The sequence below is a fragment of the Aspergillus lentulus genome (genome assembly GCF_001445615.1).
Source record: "Aspergillus lentulus DNA, contig: Alt04, strain: IFM 54703, whole genome shotgun sequence".
Classification (NCBI taxonomy): domain Eukaryota; kingdom Fungi; phylum Ascomycota; class Eurotiomycetes; order Eurotiales; family Aspergillaceae; genus Aspergillus; species Aspergillus lentulus.
In genome coordinates, this window is record NW_028322122.1 from 1,307,305 (window position 1) to 1,331,541 (window position 24,237).

The window sequence follows — 24,237 nt, forward strand, 5'->3', positions numbered from 1 at the left end:
GTCAGTCCTGAAGATTATGGGAGGCGGGAGCATCATTACGCGATTGCCTCACTGCCACTAGTACTAAAATACTAGTAAACTTCGAGTTTGAATTTGAGGTCTTTGAGGTGTAGAAAGTGGAGAGTAGGCCCATTCGCAATGAATACTCAAAATCTGGGAAACATCTTACAGGCTGGAAATTCAAGAAAGTCATCAAGGTCTATCAGAGCTATTGATTGGTTGGGTAAACTCACCTAACCTTCCCTGTCTCAGATCAGATTCCTTTACAGTACGTATCCAACGAAACTCGCTGCAAGGATGCAAGCAAATAGCAGTCGAAGATTTCAAATATGTCTGTCTCACAGCCGACCGTTATCATGCTTTATAAATGATTCAAATTTAGGAACCTGTTATGCAGTGCGCAGGAAGCAGATTGCCCCCTGGGCCAAGATTTGAGAGTTCACTGACAGCCATTTGACTGAGTTATAGCATTGACCAGACGGGGAGAAACCTGCGGCATATATGTGCAGATTACAGAAACTAGGTATGAGAATATTGTCTGCTATTAATCTCGTCTGCGAGGTGCGATTTGCAAGTTCGTCAGTCATTGGAATGGAGGCGATTGGTTTCATTGCCAGTTCCACTTCTCAATGGTCATCTATCAAATAGGTACTATGTTGCGGACTATCAGTACTTTGTCAATTTACCCCATATTTCCAACTCCGGCCGTAGTTCCTTATTTGGAAAATAGACGAGATTCAGCGTGATGATCGGCTATCTGATCAAGATGATGAAGAGCAATAATGTCATGTCAATCAATGACCATTGGGACATTATTGCAATAGCCATGTCATTCCCAAGCTAGTACGGACCTTGGTTGCTGCGGCAAGGGGAAAGCGGGACTGCCTGGTCCAAAATCCCAAAACAGTAAGCTCAACGGTTCCTAGCATTTTTAGCTAGAGTCCAACTAGTGTCTAACCATGTGCACAGAGTAATGCGTTTTCCCTTTATTCTTGTAATCTGTTTTGTATCAATGAGGTGATGTTGGTCCTTGTATTCATAGAGTACCTGACATAATTATTGACCGCTGCAGAAATCCACTCACTGACAGGGACAGCATGACAGCTTGCTGAAACTGAAACACAAGTATTGACTACAGAGAGCCAGAGAGACAGAGACGCATATGGCCGTATGCAGCGCTAAGGGCTACATACATGAGTTTGTGGTACGATCTCCAACAAGCTCCCGTAGCCAACAGAACCATGGTACCATCCCGACGGGACTTCTAGAATCGTTCTGGAAGTCTGGAATCCAGAATCTGAAGGCTGAAGCTGTCCGTCGGGGAGATCGACAGAATACCTAAGCAATCAGCCGCAATGGACACTGCAGGGTGAGACTGCAGGTTGTCGGAATATACGGAGGATTTCTTTGACACCTAGCAGTTAGCTTTAGGCCAGTTTGCAACATTATGAATGAGTATGGCGAGCCGTCTTCGATCAATTCAACATGTCATTCAGCAACAAATCAATCAGAGATTTCCCAGATCGCGTCAGTGTCTCGTATTTTGATGTCAAAAGTACGAAGCTTAGTTTAATTGGTAATGCCTCCAGATCATCTCTACCAACCTCGTGGTCTATCTGTCATAGATGTGGTCCTCTACGAGTCGTCCGATGAATAAGCCGACAGAGGAAAATACGATCCTGCTAGCTATTCACTAATTTCCCGTCATAAGCCGTGTTGGAGCATTGAGGTCCATCGAAGAACAGTCCAGGCAATCTGGAGCATTTTCTTCTTTGACCAGTTCATCAGACCCAACGCGCTTACTGGTAGACACAGGGAAGCATCAAGGCTACGCAGTAGACTCAGGTGGATTCCTGCGGCGACGCGGGAGCAACGCAGAATATGCCGGCTCAACAGGAGCAAATCACTCAGGAACCTGGCTGACTTGTGGCTGGTAAGTTGAGCTGGACGGCCTGGACTCCGTACAGAAAACGGATACGTACACTGTAGATACCTCAATGTGAGTCCTCACGCAGCGCAGGATGGTACAGGTACAGTACAGACAGTACCGTATAAGGCTAGAATGGAAGGATCTCATCCTTCTGCCGCGGCTCTCGATTTTCCCTCCGCCCCATAGTGGCGAATGGCGAGGCTCAGCTGGAAGCTGTGTAGAAGGCCATGTGGTGGAGAAGTAGTTGACTGATTTAGGTACCTTAACGCGCTTGATGTGTGATTGGCTGACCGGCGGGAAACCACACATCTTGAACCTTTAAGGGGGAAGGCGTCAAGTCTGTCAGAACAGTCCCACTTCCTGAGCGGGACCGTTGGTTAAGGCGTTCTAGAAGTCGTACTCCGTGGCATGTACTCTGTAGAGCTTGAGTGCTCATAGCCTCATACTAGGCTCTACCGGTAACTATCAGTCCACCAGAGATTGATTGTCAGTCTGCAAGCCGTATGTTTTCTGAGAGGGTCTCGCGGCCACGCGGGTACAGACAGTAGGGCAAGACGCTAGAACGACTAGAAGAACGCGAGAAGAATGCTAGTTGCATGGAATACGTAGGCTAGTCCAACGGAGGCGGGAAATCAGACGGAGAGGATTGGTTACTTTCTGACACTGTACCTACGTTAGGTGGCCCCACTGCCCCTTTCGTCGATTAGCCCGATTTCCCCGGCGACCGGGTAGTAACAAACACAGTCGACAGTGTCAACTTGACACAGACTAGAAAATATATAAAAGAATGCAAGACATCTATGTATCATATCAACATGATGCTCTCATTCGATACGTTGACATATATACCGAGGGGATCCTGGAACATGTCAGAGCACAGGAAGTCCGGAACATGTTCAATGATCAGTCTGACCTGACGTTTGACTCAATCAGGAGAAGTGGGCCAAACTAGGGGAAGAATCCCGAATCAATAGTCGCCCATCATGGTGGACTTCCCGAGACTAAGTACCTAGGCAGTAGGGCGGGAAGCTTCTGGATTGGTTCCATTTACCCACTTTACGGCTGTTGACTTTTAGTGGCCTCAAAGGGTTAAGATCAGCCATGGAAGCGCCGTTCTTAGAGAGTCTACGGTATGCCATCATCAAAGAAAATTGAGAGTGTTGATATTTTGCGCCGGAATATGCAGGAAAGCTAAGCGACTATTACACAGATCTCCCAGGCCACTGAGCATTCTCATGCATGGGATAGCTTATTTCAACCAAGGCTTGACTGGCAGGATTCTTGTTCCTGTAAAGATATCAAGAAACTGAATGGTTCGGTGTCATATCGTACATTCACCCAACAAAAGGACACCTACTACCAAGTTTGCTTTGAGTCACTGACAATACAATAATTTACTTGGAAAATTAGGAGTTTCAACCCAGACACCCGTCTGGAGCGATCATACTGAACACGGTTAGAAGCAGGAAGATAGCTTGGAAAATACAAGGGTAGGGCTTCCTGGGATCACAAGGTAATTCCGGTAGTACTGTAGATAGGTGCTACGGGTATTAGTCAATAATAATTAATTATCGCTCTCAGCCGTTTCCGCCTCACAGGAAAACCACGCGACAGAATCGGACGTAAATGGGGATGAGATCATGAGCCGAGATAGGCGGAGTAACTTTGGGTTGAATTCGGATCCATCCGTTCTGTTCCTGGTGGGTGACTGGGCGCCTGGGTCCCCACCCAAATGCATATACCCAGTCCGTCGTGTCCGAAGAATCGGTTCCTGCTTTCTAGCTTTCTTCCAAGTGGAGAGCTGGAATTTTCTTTGACTTTTCTGTTCTGGACCTGTCCGGATTTTCTGCTACAAGTCGTTTTGTCTCATCTTTTCGGATATTCATCGGGTCTGCAATAATAACACCTCACAGAAAGGTACTTCAACTCTGAGTACCTAAGGTACTAAGCACTGGGATTGATTGCTTGCTTGATGGTTGGGTACGGGATTCCGTGAGATAGCTTACACACGTCTTTCTGAATCAGGAGGAACGGGTTCATCCTTGCTAGTGGTCTCTGGCTTACCTCCGATGTCCAACAGAATGATTTGGAAAACCTGTAGCTGGCAGAAAGAAAAGTGACAGGTGATGGATAAAAGTACAATCACTCACTGTCAGCAGGTGGGATTGCGCTCTAAGAAAGAGAAGAAGGTTGGTTGGGTGGACGAGGCCTTAATAAATAAGGAACAAAACGCTATTAGCAATGTTTCGAGAACAGAAACTAATAAAGTCAATCAAACCAGCCAGGGACACACAGGAATGGCCAGCTTCACATGAACATTATCCTTATTAGAACTTAATAGCCTTCAGATTCTCTGAGTCTCAGAGCCAGAGAACGTTGGGACCGGAGCAAGTTAGTACTAAGGTAGTCTAGTACGCTGTCCTCCGTACTGTAACCACAAGTAGGTAAAACCCCTAAGAAAGGGGGATGCGCAATCCACTGCGTCGCGTACCTCTCCCCCGGGACAAGGGAACGGGGAGAGCCGCTAAGAACAGAAGCTCCCCCTAATGATCTGACTTTTTGGGGGTGTCTCTCCTGTATCAATATTGTTTTCTTTTTCTCGTCATATTATTTTATTTTAATTTACTTTTTTTTGTATCGTTAATTCTCTTTTTTTTCTATTATTATTATTATTATTATTATCATCATTATTATTTTCTGTTCGATTTTCCCTTTTCCCTTTATAAAATTCTTAATTTGAGATTTTTTTTATCCTTTCAGATCTTGGGGGGAAATTAATTGAAAAACAGAAGATAAATAAAAATAATATCGGCCTGGGAATGAATATTATCCATAGTCCCATAGTCCATACCTAATTTACAACACCTATATATCTCGACGATGGACCCCCTTCAAGCTTGCTAGTGAATTCTTCATTCATTCCTCAACCACTCTCGCCCTGTCCTCTTCCTCCTTCTCCTCCCCTTCTGTCACCTTATTCTCATACGTTCCGTGCTCCCTCTCATTCCCTTCGGTGCTTCCCACCACTCGCAATCCTATCATCATCCCCTTTCGGTGACGTTACCAAAGCGCCTCCCTCCCTCCCTTGCGATACGTCCAATCGTGTTTTCTTTTTTCCGGCGGATCAGACGGAGCTACTTCCGCGCCACTATTGTACTCCTTTGTTCGAGAGATCGACCTCCCTGCCGTCTGTTGCATTAGTCTATCCCATTTCGTCGGGCAGATTGCGCTTGGATCGAGACTTGCATTTCACGACTGTAACAATTCGGACTTCAGAAAGGGGGAAAGCAAAATACAAAGAAGGAAAACAAGCAAAAGTCCTTTTAACATCGGATAAAGAACGCTGCAGAAGCCTCAGCAAAAGGGAAAAGGAAAAGATAAACACTTGGACCTGTCGATTTGATTTCGGGCTCCACCTGGCCTCCATTCCTACAGTCCATTTTCTCGGATCATTCAGCGTCACATTCCTGCCCTACAGATCGTCTTTTCGCCGCTGCTGGTGCTTGCTGCATCAACAAGTTACAATACCCTAATTCCCAGCTTCAGTGCTGTGGATATCCTTAATAAGAGGTTGCGTTTCCAATATCATCTGCAGCTGCACCATCTATCGCCTGCATCATCACCGCCTCTTCTCGTTCGAGAACATTGGATACCTCGCGACATTTGCCATATACACACGATAAGTTATTAATTATTTGGGGAAATATATTTAAGCCCCCCAAAGGAATCTTTCATTTATTTAATTGCTCAGTGAGTCCTCTTTCTGCATTCGCCCCGATTTTCCTCCGTCCGTGTGCCTCCAGCGGGAAATATCAATATCTAACAATGGCTCTCTGTGTAGAATCCGAGATGATACTCCGGGATCTGTCAGCTTTCAACATGGGACGAGGCGCCTATGATACCACAGGAGTAAAGAAGCCCGGTGCTCCTCCACCACCGCCGTCCACCCGATAAAACGCTTCTGAAGATCTCATACCACATGATACTATGACTCCTCCAAAAGGACAAAGTATTCTTCTGTGGTTCCATCATCATCATCTCCTTCGCTGGCGCTCATAGCGATTGGGAGTCGTGTGTCTGCTACATTGTTGGCTCTTCTGTAAGCTTTCCTGATGGGCTCTCATTCGATCACATCGCTGACAGATATCTAGTCTTGTAACACTATTGCATCTTCGATATCACTTTACTTTTCTTTGGCTGGCTACCTCGCTTTAATACCCTTCGACTTTGCTCGACTCCAGCGTTCGCGTTCTCTTCGACATTAGCCACCGCTGATCTGATATTTCGATTCTTCGACCTCCTATTCGGTCCCCTACGCTTTTTAATCTCGCCGACATGAACCATCTCTGATGGATGATCTGTACCACCAAAAGTGCCTTTTTGTTTTTATTTGAGGATTTCCTTTGTTTCAGGCGTTCGGCATAGACGGGAAGGATATTACATGGGATACATGGGTTGATACCATAGAACTGACGGCCTCGCGGCCTTTTTTTTTTTTTTTTTTTTTTTTTCTTCTCTTTTCATAATTTTCTTTCCTTTGTTCTCGACATCGATATTAGCATTGTGGGGCTTTCTGAATTCTATTTGCATATGTACTATATTGACAGCACGTTGAGAATAGACGCAAGTGTGCCTTGTGCCCTTTGAAATCAGGATATTTCGCATGTACCTTTGTCGAAATTTGGTAGTTAACCTTGACCGAATAGCATACCTTGAACGTTGATTCATTTGTTCCTGAGTAAGGATATCGACGGGAGCATGCAGACCAATTCGCCCGATTGACGGTTGCCATGCATTATCTCGGCCTGCTAGTGGATCGTAGGATCCTGGTCGGAAGTCTAAGGTGTTCGTCGTGCATGTGCTTCATCCCTTGGGCAGCTACATCATGGATGTATCTGGTTCTGGGCGAATCATGCGGTGCAACGTTGGCATTGGAGATGACTGAAGATGACTGAACGCCATGCCACAATTACCTACCTGACTAGCCATGGACCTGTTTGTGGGCAATGATATGTTCATCCTTTCGCCAGTCGGTACGGGAGGATTGTTGTTTTTACTACTCCGGTACATAGATGGACACCTGAATACCTTAAGGTACCTTGGCTTGGGCAGCCTGAAGCAGCCATGACAGGTAGCTTGCAGCCAATTATATTGGACTCCGCTGTCTCCCATTGTTCAGTGCATGTCTATTCTGACTGCATTTACCCCACCAGGTAGATGAGCTGTACATCTCTAAGTCTTCAGGGAACAGAGAGCTACTCCAGTTAGTCACGATTGACTTCCCCTGAGAATATGCTACATTCCCACTATGGCTGATCTGGTTACCTAGTTGATTTTTAATCACCAACCTGAGGCCAAAACATCCCGTGACTGCTGATGCCCGTGGAAACTGACGCTAAACCAGCTTCGGCAGCCTCATCTCCATAGGTCATCGCTGACGACTACGCCTCAGGATATATGCCTGACCACCTAGGTAGAATCACCTATCAATCTAGCTACTGGTTTGCGACAACTTTTACAGCTGTCACCGCTCTTTCCGCGATTCCTTCATCCTTATCAAACACCTTTGTCAGGATTGGATTCCCTGCAGTACGGCCTGCGTACTTTAGGCAACCTTGACTTGATTACTACCCTGGTCCTCCGCGCTGCCGACCATACCGCCTAACGCGAGCTGATATTCTTCACTCAGCGTTTGATAGCCGGTGTCCGTGTGTGAAGTACCTGCAAGAAGACCTGATCACATAAAGTTGGGCTCGCCAGCCATGTCTGACTCAACAAGCGCCAACGCCCCCAAGCCGAGCAGCAGCGTCAAGCTCGTGCTGCTGGGTGAAGCCGCTGTTGGAAAGGTACGGCGTCCCGGAATGGACTTTCCTCCCTACCCGTTTTTTCCCTTCGTTTCCGTCGTACACGGGTAACCAAAAGTGTCTGACGTTTTACTGAATTGCCCGGTTATATAGTCATCACTCGTCTTGCGATTTGTCAACAACGATTTTCAGGAGAATAAAGAGCCTACCATTGGAGGTAAGGGAGCCAGCTGAATTATTGCGACGGAAGTTTTTTGCCGGATGCTGATGAGCTACTTCTTTGTAATTAAGCCGCCTTCCTGACGCAGAAATGTTCGCTGCCTACCCGCACGATCAAGTTCGAAATCTGGGACACAGCCGGCCAGGAACGCTTTGCTTCGCTCGCCCCGATGTACTACCGTAACGCCCAGGCGGCGTTGGTAGTCTACGATGTCACAAAACCATCCTCCCTCACCAAGGCGAAACACTGGGTTGCCGAGCTTCAACGTCAAGCCAGCCCCGGGATCGTGATTGCCCTTGTTGGCAATAAGCTGGATCTCACGAGCGATGGCGGGGAGGTTGCTGAGCAACCACAAACCAATGACGAGCATGAATCATCTGGCGCTGAAGGCGAGGACGCTACCGGCGACAACCATGAGGAGCAGGAAGCTACCCCGGGAGATGCCCGGAAGGTCTCGACACGTGAGGCTAGTGCCTATGCGGAGGAAGAGAGCCTTTTGTTTTTCGAAACCAGTGCAAAGACCGGCACGAATGTCGCTGAGGTCTTTACTGCGATTGCCAATGCTATTCCTGAAAGCAGCTTGAAGAGTGGACGGGGTGCCGGTGCGGGAACCGGTCAAACTGCCCTGGGTGCTGGACGTCCCGCAGACGATACGAGAGTCAATCTTGGAGATCGAGCCGCTGCTACAGCCAAGGAAGGCTGCGCCTGTTAAATTGATCCTTCTTCTGTCAGCATTTCCTTCTTTCCCTAAATACGCATATAATGCTGTAAGCGCCATAGCTTTCAGTTCAGAGATTAGTGTGATCTTGAAGCAGGATCGGCCTGATTCCAATGCATGCAACCTGTCCTAATAGTTCAAGGCGTGTTCTTTCATTTCCTGCATTACTCCGTGACTGCTTGGAACTCTTTCTCTTTTTTACTCTTGTTCATCTTCCGAATGTCTTCGGACTGTGACTTCCTATTGATCCCCAGTGTGTTGTGTTTGAGCCAGTGTGAACCTGATTCTGGAACGTTGTATTTTCTAGTCGAATGTGGATATTATGACAGTCCACTTGTTGAGCTGTAAAATTGAATTCCTTAAGAGTAACCTACTACGCCAACTCTATGTAGAAAACTAACAAGAAGTCCTACGTAGCCTGTCGATGACCTGTAAATACTATGCAGATGTTAGTGCCTTAGGCGCAAAGGGCGAAGAAAGTCACGGGATGAGCGATCCCCTAAGAGGCCAGAGGCTAACCCCACAACGGTAAAGCGCAATACCGCTAAGCGAGGCGCCGAGACTCCGATCCCACACCAGCACGACCGAGCGCAAATTGTAGGGTAGGAACTCCGTCCTGAACCTCGATTATTTTCCCCTTCGACGACCAACTCCCCTCGCGACAAGGAAAGCAGCACCAGCAGTACAGCCAGCTACCCGTCGCTCGTCTGCAATCATGGCTGCTATCAACAAGATCGCCCACAACTCGCCATCGAGGCAGAACCCCTCCGAGCTGGAGACTGCGATCGCCGGCGCTCTCTTCGACTTGGAGAGCAACACACAGGACCTGAAGGCCACCCTTCGGCCCCTGCAGTTTGTCTCTGCCCGTGAGGTAAGACTCGCCTGATTACTTTTCTTCCAGTCCGCATGAGTCCAGTGTCAATTACACCGCAATTGTTCTTTCGAAGCGAGGAATTGGGAAAAAAACATTAAATATTGGACAATGGTGGTATACCTATATGCTTGATGGGATTGTGTGCGGATATTGCTCTGTGTGCGCATGCTTGTTCCAATGGCAGATTTCACACGTTTCCTTGCAGTCTGGGAAATAAGAATGGCAATGTGGAAGGGTGATACGGGGTGTGATGGGCGCTGGACTCTACAAGTTTTTTGGTGCACACCTATTTTCTCAGGTCATCTAACGCGGTACTACAGGTTGAGGTCGGCCACGGCAAGAAGGCCGTTATCATCTTCGTCCCCGTCCCTCTCCTCCAGGGCTTCCACAAGATCCAGCAGCGGTACGAAATGACAGCCAGAAAACCAGCATCACAGCAGATGAACTGCAGAAACTGACACGCAATTTGTATAGCCTGACCCGTGAGCTCGAGAAGAAGTTCTCCGACCGCCACGTCCTCTTCGTTGCTCAGCGCCGCATCCTGCCCCGCCCCAAGCGCTCTGTCAACTCCCGCACCAACCAGAAGCAGAAGCGTCCTCGCTCTCGCACCCTGACTGCTGTCCACGACGCCATTCTCAACGACCTCGTTTACCCCGTCGAGATCGTCGGCAAGCGTATCCGCACCAAGGAGGACGGCAGCAAGACTCTCAAGGTCATCCTGGACGAGAAGGAGCGTGGTGGTGTTGACCACAGACTCGATGCCTACGGCGAGGTTTACCGCCGACTAACCGGCCGCTCTGTTGTCTTCGAGTTCCCCCAGAGCGGTGCCGCCGAGTACTAGATTTATTTATCCTTGTCAGAATCATGTGGTTTAGGTAAATAAAGCGAAGTGCACACGGAGGGGTCCTGGTGGGATTTCGTGTCGGGGGGCGGGTTCTCGCGAGAGAGAAAGAGAGACAGGAATGAGAAAGGTTGACTTTTTATTTCCCACGCACAAAATATGCATTCTCATCATGGCCCTTCTGCGATGGGGTAGCTTGATCTGGTTCTCGGGTACAAGGATAAAGGTTCCTGAAATGAAAGGATGCGATGTGATAATAAAAAAATCATGATCTACTGGTTCCAGGCTTTTCTTTCCGGCGTGGTTAAAAATACTCTTATTTCTTCCATTCGTCTTGCTCCCGATATATCTATCATGACTTCGTCCTCGTCTTACGGAACCTGGCAGGAGCTTTGGCTCATGTTCAAACCTGGACCGCCTCTCCATGCCATCGTAACTCAGTATCCAGCACTGCGCTTTCGAGTTGCCGTGCCTAGCATGGGTACAGGAAGCAAAGTATTTTCACTATGAACACCTGAGCAGCCGTAAATACTCCGTATGTACGCAAAGATTAACACGATGGGTATGTAAACTATCTACGCAGTATATAGGTGCATCCACGTGAAAGCAAAACCAACTATGCAAGTTCTGCCGTGATCCGGCCAACCCCCAACACCATCCAATACGCCAACTCTCTCTTGACCGTATCGGAGTTCTGCCCCTTCCCGGCAGCCTGCTCCATTTGATTCTCCGAGTCCCATTCCATACGAACAAAGACCGGGATCTCCAGGATGTCTTCGTCAGGCTGGAGCTGGTTCTTGGGGTCCTTGGCCTGTCCGCTCCAGTCGAGGCTGGCATTGTTGTTACCGTTATTATTTTCGTCATCATCGTCGATGCTGTGGCTGCTATCCCCGTCCGTGTCGTCATCATCACCGAGAGATTGCCGTCTGCGGGTCCCTAGACTGGCGCCGGGTAATGTCCCAGGAACAACTTCCAGGACAACGGTCGTCCAGTTCCGCCCCTTGTCCCAGACTTTGCCCGCCTCTGCGACTTTTTCGTACCCGAGGTTCAGCCCGCCGGAGCGGGAGGAGCGCTGGTCCGCTCCTGTTGTGCCCTGCAGGGCTTCATCCCAGACGTCGCTGTTGGCTCCGATGTCGAACTGCGGGCAGAGGATTGTGACTTTTGTGGCCACGCGGCCTGGTGTTACTGAGGGCGTGGCGAGCGTTACCCGGACAGGGTCGAACATGTGGTTTTTGAGGGTCAGAAGAAGCTGGAAGGGTTTCAGCGGGGGGAGGGCGTCCAGGTTAGGAGTTGAACTGGATGTGGAAGGTGTTATTGCGGGGATGCCCGTAGGCGGTCCCAGGGCTAGAGGTCGTAGAGTCGGTAAAGGTATGTAGCTAAGGGCAATGAGACGGATGCGAAACCGGGTGGACTGAGGTTTGAACTCGGGCTTGACGAGGATGTGCTTGCACGACTTGCAACGTTTCGAGCGCTTGGTTCGCAGTAATACTGGCAAAGGGAGAAGATCCTCCACGAACCGAGCATCGGGGGACTGGAACATGCGCTGCTCGATCGACGCGAGGCCGTCCCAGCCACATTCTTCCGAGGCAATTCGCTGGATGATGGCGTCTTCTGCGCCGGGAGCTGGGACTTTAAGACCCTCGCTAGCGGTCAGAGCTTCTCGCATGACTGGAGGCTTTGATTTAGATTTCTTGTTGGCACCACCGTAAAGATTGCTGAGCCGTGATGATGCCGCGTAGAGTGACATTATACGGTTTAGAGCACCAGGTGAGGCAAAGCCAGGTCCAAAGTCGGTACCCAGAGGGTCTGTGGGCGATGTGGACGTCGCAGCTATCTGGTCTTTGTAGAACGCCTTGAGCGCGGAGAACCTCGCATCCGAAGTCAAAGGAGCCACAGACTGGTCGCCGGATGGCGTAGATTGACCATCTCTGCTTTCTCCTGGGGCCGGAAATTGATCGTCGATGGTGGAGAACGTGGACAAAGGAGACTTGAGCTCACCCACGGTTTTGGACATCTGTCTACCCCGGGTGGTTGTGGTATCCCTCATCTTGGAAAGCTGTGCGCAGATGTTTGTGGGCTTGTCGAATTTGATGCCAATGTCCAGAGATGACCACATGCAATATGCGCACGAAAGCACCCATGGTCCTTGTTGGCCTTCATTACCCGTGACATTCTCGAGTGTGTTGACTGCAAGAGGTGCAGTGCATATGGGGCAATTGAAGCAGTTCCTGGCACATCTAACCGGAGCAAGCAGCTCTTCAGCGGGGAACTACTGGCGAAACAGGACCTTATGGCACCCACCTATTACCCTCACTTCGAACCATGCTGCTCGGCGTCTCGAACAGACAATTCGGACAATACCAGCACACAATCTCCTCTGTGATGCATCGCGGACACTTTATTTGATGGCAGTCCTCACAGTACAGCAGCTGTTCTGGAGGATACAGAGAGAAGTTGGAACGCGGAGCTCGGGGGTCGAATGTCTGCTCCTCCTCCTCCTCCTCCTCAGTATCCGCAGCTGTTGAAGGGTCTCCCTGTTCTGGCTTTTTGGTGGGAGACTCTCGCGACCTTCGTTTCCTGGAACGGTCAGGGACAGGGGTATCCGCACATGGACACGAGATATAGGTATAGGGGAAAGGGCGCGACATGATGAAGGCAGGTCTTCTCTCTCGGGGTGATCAATATGATATTAGGTTGACCGCGAGCCGAATGGTGTCTTATACGGAGTAGTTGGACATAATCCCAGGAGCGTCTTGGTACGATATGAAGTCTACTTCCGTGATGATTAGCTGTCACTGTCGGTAGGCGTTATGTACTGCACAGCGGGGACATCTCACAATTAAAGAGCATCACTCCAGACGGGTATAGATTTTTCAAAAAGTCATGGCAGCGAGACACTCTCCACTATCTGCGTTGTTCAATTCATAGAAGAGACCAGGGGTGGGGAAATCAGATGTTTTTGTCGCAACGCGAAATTGCGGAGTTCTGCAGAGAAAATACAATCGACGTCACCTGCTGACAGCTAACGACTCTTCGATATCAGCAACATCCAGCTCCCTCAATTGCATCTCGGGCTGAATGCATAACAAATTTCGGAATGCTATAGACTCGATATTCGACAATCAATTCATGCACTCGCAGATCACCATGTCACTCCGCCATATATTCCGGCGAGCGGTCCGATCGCAGCCCTCGTACACTGCAACGAGGAGCTACGCCAACCAGACACCGGGCAATCCAGTAATTGATGTGTTCAACCGAAAAGTCAAGCATCTTCAGAGAGATCGCGCAGCCCGGAATGTAGAGGAGAGCAGAAAAACGGACTACATCAAGGACGAGGTGGCTACACGGTTGTGTGAACGGCTACTGGCAAGCTCTTCTGCTCTGGTCCTTGGAGGATATGGCTAACCTTCTGCCCTGCAGGACATTAAACGAGATTTCCCCCACGTCCTTGACCTAGGCGCCAACAGCTGCAACATCGCTCGCGCCCTGACAACACCAAACCCGGACCCCAGCACCGAGACATCGCCGCCTCTAGCGGACAAGATCTCCAAACTCACCTGCATCGACACGTCCCACGCCCTACTCTACCGGGACGCAGACGAGCCCTTCAACAAGGAGATCAATCTCGAGCAGCAGGTCGTCCCAGACCTTGAGACCCTGCCATTCGAACCCAACACCTTCGACGCCGTCCTGTCCTCCCTTTCCATCCACTGGATTAACGACCTTCCCTCTCTGCTGGCACAGGTGAACAGCATCCTTAAGCCAGACTGCCCCTTCATCGCAGCCATGTTCGGCGGCGACACACTATTCGAGCTCCGTACGTCGCTGCAGCTGGCGGACCTCGAGCGGCGGGGTGGCGTCAGCCCGCATGTGTCCCCTCTGGCGGATGTCCGGGATGTTGGCGGGCTGCTGAACAAGGCCGGATTCAAGATGTTGACAGTGGACGTCGAGGATATCGTGGTTGAGTTCCCGGACACATTTGCGCTCATGCAGGATCTTCAGGCGATGGGGGAGAATAATGCCATTTTGCATCGCGAGTTGGGCCCTATCTCGCGCGATGTGCTCTTGGCCAACGAGGCGATCTACCGGGAGCTGCATAAGGAGGAGGGGTCGAGGGGTATCCCCGCCACATTCCGGCTGATATACATGATCGGATGGAAGGAAGGGGAGGGCCAGGCGCAGCCACTGCAAAGAGGCAGCGGGCAGGTTAACTTGAAGGATATCCTCGGAGGCGGTTCCTTCGATCGGCCATAATCATATGGTTCTTGAGCGAACGGTCTTGAATGAAAAAGGCAATATGTATAATAGAAGCTGCGCAATCTAACAAGGATATCACCCGTCCGCAACGCAGAGGAACCAAGCTCGACTTCTAAGACAAGTAGAAAAGAAAGCAGCACCCTAACTCTGGGGACATTCAAATTGTCCCCTTAAACCGTCCTCCGATCCGTCATAACTCGAACAATCGACCCAGTACCCGTAAGCTCAACCAACCTCTCATGCCAGCTCAGCAACACACTCATCTGCTGCGCGCTGCCGCCCTCACCCAGATTCCGAGCCTGAATCTGCGAGAACCCTGTATTCTGCGGAGACACCGACTTCCGAGGCGACTGCGCCCCGCCACCAGGAGCCGGAGCAGCCATTCCCTTGTACCTAGTCACCGTCAGCACCGAATTCTCCCTCCCGACAGTATTCAATGTCCGCAAGGCAAGGCAGGGCAAGGGCAACCTACAAATACTTCATCAGACAGTCCGCCCTCTCCGATCCGCCCTCCCCGCTACATACCCCCTCCAGCACGCGGGTCATCTCCCCCTGGCGGATCCCCTGCAGCACATCCACAACGGTAGCCATGTGCACCTCCTTGGCGCGATCGTCTCCGCCCAGCGGGGCCGTGTCGAGAACGTACCGCAGGGCGCCCTCGGGGTCGCCGCCGCGGAGCAACTGGCGGACTTGGCTAGCGACGTTGGCGGCGTCGGAGGATGTCTGCGGGGGTGGGAGAGTAGCAGGGAGGAGGGTCTCCATGGGGAAGTTGACGGAGGACTCGGGGTCCAGCACGTCGATGTTGATTGTGCGGTAGTTTAGCTGGGCCATGGCTGCTTTTGTTGTGATTGTTCGGATAGGGGGGTGGTATGGAGAGATGATGATCGAGTTTTCTTTTGGAATACAATTCCACAGTAATTATGACAATCGAGAGCTGTATAGCAATGTTAGTAATGTGTTAGTCTGTTAGCGAGAAGTATTGAAGGTCACATACCCTGCCTAAGGTTCAATGTTGGTGGAATGAAGCGGGGGAAGCTCCAGATGACGTGCGGTGATGTGAAGGATGGGGAGTGGGCTATGTTGGTGTGCCGGTCAGATGGCTATTGCAAACAGTCGTGCGGTAATTGCTTATATGAGTGTAAATTCAGGGAGAAAGGATTGAGCGAGACGGCACAGCTAAGAGACAGGTTGACTTGGGAGGCCTGCTGAGGATGGGCACGATGCGGCGGTGCGGAGAGGTGGATCTTGCAGCCTTAGGCAGAAACTCTACTCTTTACGTCTTCACCATCCAAGCTTAGTCTTCTAGAGAGGTATTTACTCGAAGAATGAAGTGAAGGTAATTATTAATTCTTTGGGATGCAACCAGATGATGCCTTATGCTGATTAACTATCGTACAATTTCTTTCACAAAGCCAGAGAACGCTCAAGCTTGACAGTCAGGCAGCCAACAACGCCGGTCATTTGCTCTCAACAAATGATGCAGATAAACGTAGAGCATGAGAACAGAAAACGAGTAAGCCAACCAATCGTTACAAAGTATATGCGTATGTACATATCTAGGGAACGTCATAAATCATGTAAAGTTCAAGTGGGCCCTCCCACAGCCAGAAGCGACTGGGAAACAAGCCGAGTTTTCGTATAGAGTCATTAAGAGCTCGTAATTGTAATGGGAGGCACAACTACCGGTGTGGCAGGCACCTTGGGCGTATGCTGCTGCTCCACGTCTGTCAAGGGCGTTTCCTCCTTCTCTGTCTTGGAGTCGTCGTCCTCCGCATTCCGACGCAGGACACGACGGCTGAAGCGCTTGACAGGCTGCATCATAGACGAGACTGTTCTCGAAATGGCGCTGAAGGCCTTGCCAACTGGCCGCAAGGCGGCGCCCACAACTAGGACGACGAAGTTGATGATAATCTCGACAGGTCGGTCGGGTGTCAATCGCAAGACCACTGCCCATGGCAGACAGGCAATGGCACAGACGATGCAAATACCCCATTGAACAGCGTCCAGGCGAGTCACACCAAAGGCTGCACCTCCGACGTAGATGATCATTACTTGACCCCCGACCATGATGCAGTTGATTCCAAGGAACAAGTAGTTCCGGAACATGCCTTCGAAGATGTTCAGCCTGTTGTCAAGTCTTCGGTTGTTGAATTCATTGAAAATTTGCATCCAGACAAATGTGTTGAAGACGATAGTGTCGAGCTTCAACTGACGATCGCCGGTGCCGAGGCGGCTTCCGAGAAGCTTGTCGCCAGCGAAGTAGAGCATAAAGGTGACGGCAAGCTGGTAGATGGCCTGTCCGATGATCATCTTCCACATAATTACAGTGAAAAGTGATGCACTCTTGGGGACGGGCTTGCGGTGGAGAATCTTTTCTGTCGGGGGGTCAGTTGCAAGTGCGAGGGCGGCAAAGGTGTCCATAATCAGGTTGACCCAGAGCAGCTGAACTGCATTCAAGACACTTGAATTGTCACTGCTGTAGAGGGACGAGACAAAGGTCAAGATGACAGCAGTAATGTTGACTGTGATCTGGAACTGGAGAAACTTTGACACGGCATCGTTGACAGCTCTGCCCCAGGCGATTGCCGTAACAATAGACTTAAAGTTGTCATCGAGGAGGATAATAGAGCTTGCCTCCTTGGCAACCTCCGTGCCTGCAATGCCCATTGAAAAACCGACATCAGCTGTCTTCAAGGCTGGTCCGTCGTTGGTGCCGTCGCCGGTGACAGCGACGGTTTCGCCCAGCTTCTTGAGCCGTGCCACCAAGATCCGTTTGTCTTCGGGCGAGGAACGGGCCAGGACTTGCAGGCGGGGAATGACCTCGTCCATCTCCTGGTCTGACAGCTGACGGAATTTGGGACCCTCCATGACAGTGCCATCCTCTGTCTTTATTCCGCAGGATTGGGCGATGGCGGTGGCCGTTGCGATATTATCACCAGTGACCATCTTCACCTGCACACCAGCAATACGGCACTTTTCAATTGCAGCCGGGACCTCGGGTCTCAGGGGATCCTGGATACCCACAACACCAAGCCAAGTCATATCACAGAAGACATCATCGAACTTGGCAGCAGACGGGTCGTCTTCCACGCGTTGTGCATCCTTTGGAGGCCAGCTTGGGAAGTCCCGGTACACGAGACCGATGGTGCGCAGGGACTTCACAGCATAAGACTCAATCGTATCAAGCATCTTCTGGCGGTCCGTCTCGGTGAACAAGTCGACCATAACACCATCCGAAGACGAACTAAGATTAGAGACCTTCGAGGAGCATGCGCCGACCATGATCTCGGCGGCCCCTTTGACCAGGAGACGATAGCCTACCGTGGGCTCACGGTAAACCACACCCATACACTTGCGGGCGGAGTCGAAGGGGATCAGCTGGACAAGTTCCGCAGAGCCACGTTCGGTAGTCACGTCCATGCCGAGATAGTCTCTGGCCATTTGCAACATTGCCACCTCGGTCTTACTTCCGATAAACTCTCTGGACCCTTCCTTCTCTTCCTCGAACGCGGTGGAATTCAACGCAATGCTCTTGATGATCAGATCGCGTACTGCAGTTGAGCATTGCTTGAAGATCCCGGCCACGGTCGTGGAGTCGTCTGACGGTTCGGCATCCTCCGTTCTGTCCTGACTGAAGCTCTTTTGCGTTCCAAAGGTCCCAGCGACGACAGTCATTTTGTTTTGCGTCAGAGTACCGGTCTTGTCGGAGCAGATAACAGTGGCATTGCCCATGGTCTCGCAGGCACGAAGGACACGGACGAGATTGTTTTCCTTGACCATTCGTGTCGTGGCAAACGCAAGAGCTAGTGTTACGGCCAGGGGAAGGCCCTCTTGAGGAGAATTAGCCAAACGCTGATTCATACTGAAGGGCTCTTGAGCGTCTTACCGGGAATCGCGACAACAATGACCGTGACCGCAACGATAAGAATATCGACAAATTCCTTGCCTTTGACCGCAGGACTGGCAGGGTTATTCGGCAGTTGGGCAACGAATCTGAAGAACAAGGCGAAGAACAAAATGATCGCAGCGCTAGTAAGGTTAGCATGAGTCCTGTATATTGAACTGGTTATCCTACCTAGAGCCAAGCCATCCGATCCAGTTGGCAAGTCTTCCCAGCTTCACCTGAAGAGGAGTGGGATCGTTCGACTCTTGCAGAGAGAGCAAGATACGGCCATAGGACGAGTACGGTCCAACACTGGTCACGAGGTAAGTTCCTACTCCTTCAAGGACTTTACTGCCTGAGATCATGAATGGGTCTAGTTTCTTCGTGGCGGTTCCGTTGACAATGCGCTGCCAAACCTCGTGTCCATTGGTCTTCTTCATCGCGTCCGATTCTCCAGTGGCGGAGGACTCGTCACATTTTATTCCGTGACCAGAGATGAGAATACCGTCTGCAGGAACAGAGTCGCCGGGTTCCAAGTGGAGCACATCACCGACCGTGATGTCGAAGATGGAGATCATAGCCACTTTGCCTGAGCGAACAGCCTTGACTTCCCGATCGCTATTCTGTGACATGGTTAGAACAAATAGACAAACCGCGGAGATCATTCCACCTACCCTTTTATTCAACTTGGCAAACTGTCTCTCCTTTTGCCAGTCATTCACGGCAGTCACGACAGTTACAATCAGAATAGCCACGCAGATGGCGACACCTTCGATCCAGTCCACCCCATGCCCCTCATCGACTGTTTCGTAGATACCCAGGGACAGCGAGACGATAGCGGCTATTGTAAGCAGAATGATAATCTTGTCGTTGTAAGCGAACCACAGCAGCTTCAGGAAACCCGTCGATTTCCGCGCAGGCAGCTTATTCTGGCTGAAGACGCGGATACGGTCCTGAAATCTTGACCCGCCGCCTGATGCTGGTGCTGGTTCTGGTGCCGTCGGTGCGCCGTGCGAAATTTGTTTTGAGAATTTCTGGTCGCTAGAAGTGGCTTCCTGAAAATCCACCGTACCGTCTAGGAGCGCCTCGTCCTCGGATAGCCCAGACGTCAAGTCGGTCCGCAGACCCTTTTCCAGCCCGCGCAGTCCCCCGAGCGCCTGGAACGCAGCGAGAGATTTGGGATTGAGCATCTTGTTGAGCTGGCCCGGGGAGAACGCGAACTTGTTGTTCTCAACCCGGAAATCCTGCTCATTGCGCGGATCCGGAGTCAGCGCTTCGGACAGAGGTACATCATCGTAGGCTTCTTTCGATATGGTGAATTCCGAGTTTGCCCGGGACCGTGCGACGGTCTCTGCGTCTGAAGTGAATGATTCTGATCGGGGACGAAGCGTGTCCCCGTCTATCGAGTTCGGCGACCGAGGGTGATCATTCTGGACCCTCAACCGACTTGAATCTACGGTTGATGGAATCTCCAGCGTCAAAGATGGCTGCTCTGATGACTGCAAAGAAAGACTCTGTTGCTTGCTCATGGTTAGCAAATCTCGCTCATATGTAATGATGGGGCAGATCACATACCTCTCTATCTTGAATATTAGCCTGAGGGCTTAGGAGGCCGTCATCATGGCTTCCGTTTGGTGTCAGCATGATTAGACCGACACGCTTTCTAAATTAGTAGAATAATTCGAAAATGATAATTATCATTTATCAATACAGTAGGAGAAGAGGCAGGAGCAGAGGTAAGCGGTTCGGACGGGGTTTTATCGATCTTTGAGAGTGGCTGAGTCGGCCTTGGTAAGATGAAGGTATGATTTATCCAAAAACACCAAGAAATCATTCGACGCCATTTCTGATTGGAGCAGGTGAAAAACAATAAACAGCATAATTAAGACAGTCTAGATACACTAATCCGAAGGCTCGAAAGGATTTCTGTCTCCTCACTTGACCAGGTATCGGCGCTGTCGTGCACAATTTGCCCAAGAGCTTGGCTTCAGCACAGCCCTCCTTGTCCTGCGGTGCGGAGCATTCCAAGACAATAATATTTAATAAGAGGAGTGCCATCTGGGCCTGTACCTCCGAGAAAGATGAAATCATCAACTCCAAACTGGGAACGCTCCATTTCATCCAAGGTCCAGACGAACGGACGAGTAGGCCAACCAGTATAGACGCCAGGGGCTTCATCAACCCACCCATACTCCGTAACAGTTGCACGAGAATAGACCCGTCAACGGCGCCTGTAAAACAATTCCCAAACGAAGGCCAAGCGCGAGGGGGACAGGACAAGAGCGAGGCCTCGCATATGACTGGTCCACCAAGGCGCTCATATCAGTATGAACCAAAATTCAAACTGAGGCGGGATGGCAATTCACCCGCCGCGCGCATCAGATTGAGCAGTGTGCGATTATTGGAGTAGCCAGTGAGGTTTGTCGCCTGCATAGTGTCTGGAGCCGAAGGTGCTGCGCCTCGCTTGGCCGATAGGCAAATCACAATAGACTTTTCTTTTTGATCCGCGCGTACGGAAGAGGCATCTGGGCATGCGTATGTGGACGCGATAATCACCACCTAGGAGGGCATACCGCTCCGTCCAGTCATCCAGTCAGAGCTTTGTTGACTGAGAGGAAGGTCAACCGGGTTTCCTCAGAAACCATGTGATTGTCAACTCCGTCGTCAACGTTTGAGAGGCAAGCCACAGGATGCTCTGCCGAGGACGCAGCCACATCTGTGGTGCTGCGCCACATATCAGAACTTTCGGCATATCTCTTTGAACTGTCGAGACTCCATTGAGAGGGTCAGGAGCCCGCGCGGAGGCGAAAGCTCACAATCTCAGCTGGGCTTGCGATGATGGGACCAGGGGAAATGATGTGGCGCAGTTGTGGCGTTTGTGGCGAGTGCCACTGGTCGGAGCTTGTGGTCGTATTCGTTCCAGGGTAGTTACCACGAGCGATGAGCCTCATTGAGACTAGGTGAGGCTTAGAAGTTTGGTTTAAGCTTGTTGGATGGTTGACAAGGGTAATGGTTAACTGTAAGGAGAAAGGTAGTTGGAAGAATAACGATGGAGAAAGCAGCGAGGCAGAAAGTCCCTTGGCTGTAGGCAGCATCATTATCATGGGCGTCGTAATGTATTGTCATATATTACAGAAGGCCGCTGCGACAGGAAAGCTGTGCAGTGTAACTTTTGTATGGGTATTACATACTTCTTCAACACCATGATCAGAGCACGTACTACCCAGTCTAGGCATACACAAGTTCAATTATACACACTTTGCCAGCTTAGGCAACTGCAGAGGCATATTTGGGATCTTACATGCCTGCTCGCCATAAGCTTATTTGCAGCCTGTGCCTACAAAGACCTAGTGTCTTGGTCATCTCTCCATAGCCACAATCACCAGGTCTGTCCACGAGGTTTTACCGTCGCAGGGTAGCCGCATCATTCACTGATTGCTGTTTGAGCCGGTACGATGGAATACGATCCGGCCTATGTGGAGAGCTGCAACGACTGCTAGACTAATCCTCCCGATCGAATTCTCCCTCGGTCAACAACTCAGCATATCTGTTCCCCAGCCCACAGAAACACTCCCTGGAGCGTCCCACCTCATCATCCTCCGCCTCCTTCCTGCCTAGCACCTCCTCCATGGCCCACGCAATCCTCTCAGCCCCCAGCCGTGCTCCTTCAAGGTTCGCCGCCCCAGGGCCGATACGCAGCGAAGCCAGCCTCCCTGTCACGAACAGAGGCACATCAGCACGCCACATGAGGTCGTCTGTGATGCACGGGAGCCCTTGCTTAGTCTCGATAGGGTAGTCGCGGTGCATTTGGTCCAAGAGCGGGAGCTCCTGGACGTCGCACTTCATGCCTGTTGCGCAGTAGATGTAGTCGATTGGGGGGAGGTCCGGAATGGGAGGGTCTGTGGTGAGACGCCATGTCTGCGACGAGGGGCAGTACTCCTTGCTGCGGATGACGGTGCGCGTATGGATAGAGACTTTGTTGCGGGCTGCGTGGTGCTTTACGATTTTCTGATAGCGGGGCGTCATGCTGCCGCCGTTACGCGCTATTTTGATCATTTCAAGCCGTTCTACTTGGTGTTAGTGCAAGGCGTCAGGTGAGAAATAAGAGACAGACCTTCGTCGGTGTCTGCGCCCCAGAATGCTGCTTTCTCAAAGTTTCGGAACTTGCCCATCCAAGGCAGACTGATGTCGAAGTGTTTCACTACTCTCGTTAGCAGGCACTTTAGATTATCACGACTACATGTATCTGAATTACCCTTGAGATCTGACCGCATGAGAAACCACACCTTGGTGACACCCTTTCGAACAGCCATGTCGACAATCTGTGCAGACGACAGCCCTCCACCGACGACGACGACGTTCGTCTCCTGTCTCTGCTGTAGTTTCCTCTTCACATTAGGACTAGGAAATGTCTGGATCTCGCTGCTATGGCAAGCACCCATTATTTCCTCGGCAGACATATCAAACGGGAAGACCCTCGTCTTGCCCGGCCCGATAGCCAGCACCGCAGCCCGGCTGTAAAACTTCCTCCCGTCACTGGCAGTCACTGTAAAGATCTTCTCGGCAGGCGAGATCCGCTCATGAAAGCCATAACGGATATCATCTACCTCGTTCTGGAGAACCAGACCAGGTACATCCAGCCCATACCGCTCAATGATACTAGCACAGTAGTCCGCAAAGAGCCTCGTCGACGGCGAGAAGTAATCCTTTCGATCTCGTTCATCAATCTCCACCTCGCCAAACGCCCTGCAATCAACGCTCTTAGCAACCCTCCCTAACACGGCAGCTAGTGAGAAACACACTTACGCAGGCTTCCCCCGCAACCTCTTCTTTTTCTTATGCTTGCTCACCTCCTTCCCTACACACCCCGGAATCTCCCACAGATCCTTCTCCCGCCCCGTCTCCTGCGTATACGCCAGCATCCCGTCCCGATCCGCCGGATCCACATGGAAGAACATCGGGCTACGCAGCTGCGCAATCTCAAGCGTCTTGAACGCCCGGTGCCACCGCTCCATCCACCCCGCAGCAGTCCCGTCCAGCACCACCATCGAGATTCCTCCCTTCCTGCCCATCCCCTGCCCGTCCACTGACGACGGACTCAAAGACAGTGACGGCGGGGAGGAGATAGATCCAGCCCTGGAGCTATCCGAGGCTGTAGATGAAGAACTTGACCGTCGACCCTGACGCTGACGCTGCCGCTTGTCGTAACTCTGCCACTTCTCCGCCTTGACGGCATTAAGTTTCTTCCCGTGAGCCTGCACGAGCGTCATCCGTCCACTATGCTTGTTGATCCAGTGGTAGCGCTGGTGCTCCTCGTCGGTGAACATGGCGGAGGGGGTTTGCTCGTTTAGTCGCGCGGCGACAGCGAGGCCGCAGGGTCCGGCGCCGATGATGATTACATCGTGGAGGGTGGGGAGGGGGATGGGCAAGGAGGAGGGAGGCTGCGTCTTGCTCATTGTGTTAGGCTGGGTTGGGTATGGTAGATGAATGTCGGTGACGCAATGCTGCTTGTGACAAGATAGCACTGCAAGGGAATGCCATGGTGCTGGCTGCTATTTGCAGTACGCCGTGATATATACCGATGGTTTTTGCCATAACCCAGGAGGTACTTGGATCCCAAGGTCCTTGTCTGATCTTGCTGGGGTTGATGATGTGCAGCGATGCTGGGGACCCTGGGGGAGATAAGCGACCTCTCACCGCGAATACA

At 51.0% G+C, this 24,237-nt stretch overlaps 7 protein-coding genes across 7 annotated transcripts; 3 read left to right on the forward strand and 4 right to left on the reverse strand.

Moving 5' to 3' along the window:
• Positions 1-7,692: 7,692 nt before the first annotated feature.
• Positions 7,693-8,666, forward strand: ALT_1711 (Rab family GTPase; the record flags this gene model as incomplete). Its single annotated transcript, XM_089599203.1, has 3 exons — positions 7,693-7,776; positions 7,888-7,951; positions 8,026-8,666. The coding sequence occupies 3 exons, from the start codon at positions 7,693-7,695 to the stop codon at positions 8,664-8,666; spliced, it is 789 nt and encodes a 262-aa protein (XP_089456349.1).
• A 721-nt stretch (positions 8,667-9,387) lies between these two features.
• Positions 9,388-10,387, forward strand: ALT_1712 (40S ribosomal protein eS7; the record flags this gene model as incomplete). The annotated part of the gene is made up of 3 exons (XM_033562113.2): positions 9,388-9,543; positions 9,867-9,949; positions 10,021-10,387. 3 exons carry the CDS (start codon positions 9,388-9,390, stop codon positions 10,385-10,387), a joined length of 606 nt encoding a protein of 201 aa, XP_033418004.1.
• Positions 10,388-11,003: 616 nt separating this feature from the next.
• On the reverse strand, positions 11,004-13,035 carry ALT_1713 (putative dynactin Arp1 p62 subunit RO2; the record flags this gene model as incomplete). Its single annotated transcript, XM_033562112.2, has 2 exons — positions 11,004-12,624; positions 12,689-13,035. 2 exons carry the CDS (start codon positions 13,033-13,035, stop codon positions 11,004-11,006), a joined length of 1,968 nt encoding a protein of 655 aa, XP_033418003.2.
• A 499-nt stretch (positions 13,036-13,534) lies between these two features.
• ALT_1714 (NADH dehydrogenase [ubiquinone] 1 alpha subcomplex assembly factor 5) lies at positions 13,535-14,644 on the forward strand (the record flags this gene model as incomplete). Its single annotated transcript, XM_089599204.1, has 2 exons — positions 13,535-13,726; positions 13,811-14,644. The coding sequence occupies 2 exons, from the start codon at positions 13,535-13,537 to the stop codon at positions 14,642-14,644; spliced, it is 1,026 nt and encodes a 341-aa protein (XP_089456350.1).
• Positions 14,645-14,817: 173 nt separating this feature from the next.
• On the reverse strand, positions 14,818-15,478 carry ALT_1715 (actin-related protein 2/3 complex subunit 5 family protein; the record flags this gene model as incomplete). Its single annotated transcript, XM_033562110.2, has 2 exons — positions 14,818-15,040; positions 15,120-15,478. 2 exons carry the CDS (start codon positions 15,476-15,478, stop codon positions 14,818-14,820), a joined length of 582 nt encoding a protein of 193 aa, XP_033418001.1.
• An 816-nt stretch (positions 15,479-16,294) lies between these two features.
• Positions 16,295-20,174, reverse strand: pmcB (putative calcium-translocating P-type ATPase(PMCA-type); the record flags this gene model as incomplete). The annotated part of the gene is made up of 5 exons (XM_089599205.1): positions 16,295-18,477; positions 18,534-18,676; positions 18,723-19,153; positions 19,205-20,050; positions 20,106-20,174. The coding sequence occupies 5 exons, from the start codon at positions 20,172-20,174 to the stop codon at positions 16,295-16,297; spliced, it is 3,672 nt and encodes a 1,223-aa protein (XP_089456351.1).
• A 1,857-nt stretch (positions 20,175-22,031) lies between these two features.
• ALT_1717 (FAD binding domain protein) lies at positions 22,032-23,986 on the reverse strand (the record flags this gene model as incomplete). Its single annotated transcript, XM_033562108.2, has 4 exons — positions 22,032-22,597; positions 22,645-22,731; positions 22,786-23,276; positions 23,337-23,986. 4 exons carry the CDS (start codon positions 23,984-23,986, stop codon positions 22,032-22,034), a joined length of 1,794 nt encoding a protein of 597 aa, XP_033417999.2.
• Positions 23,987-24,237: the final 251 nt, after the last annotated feature.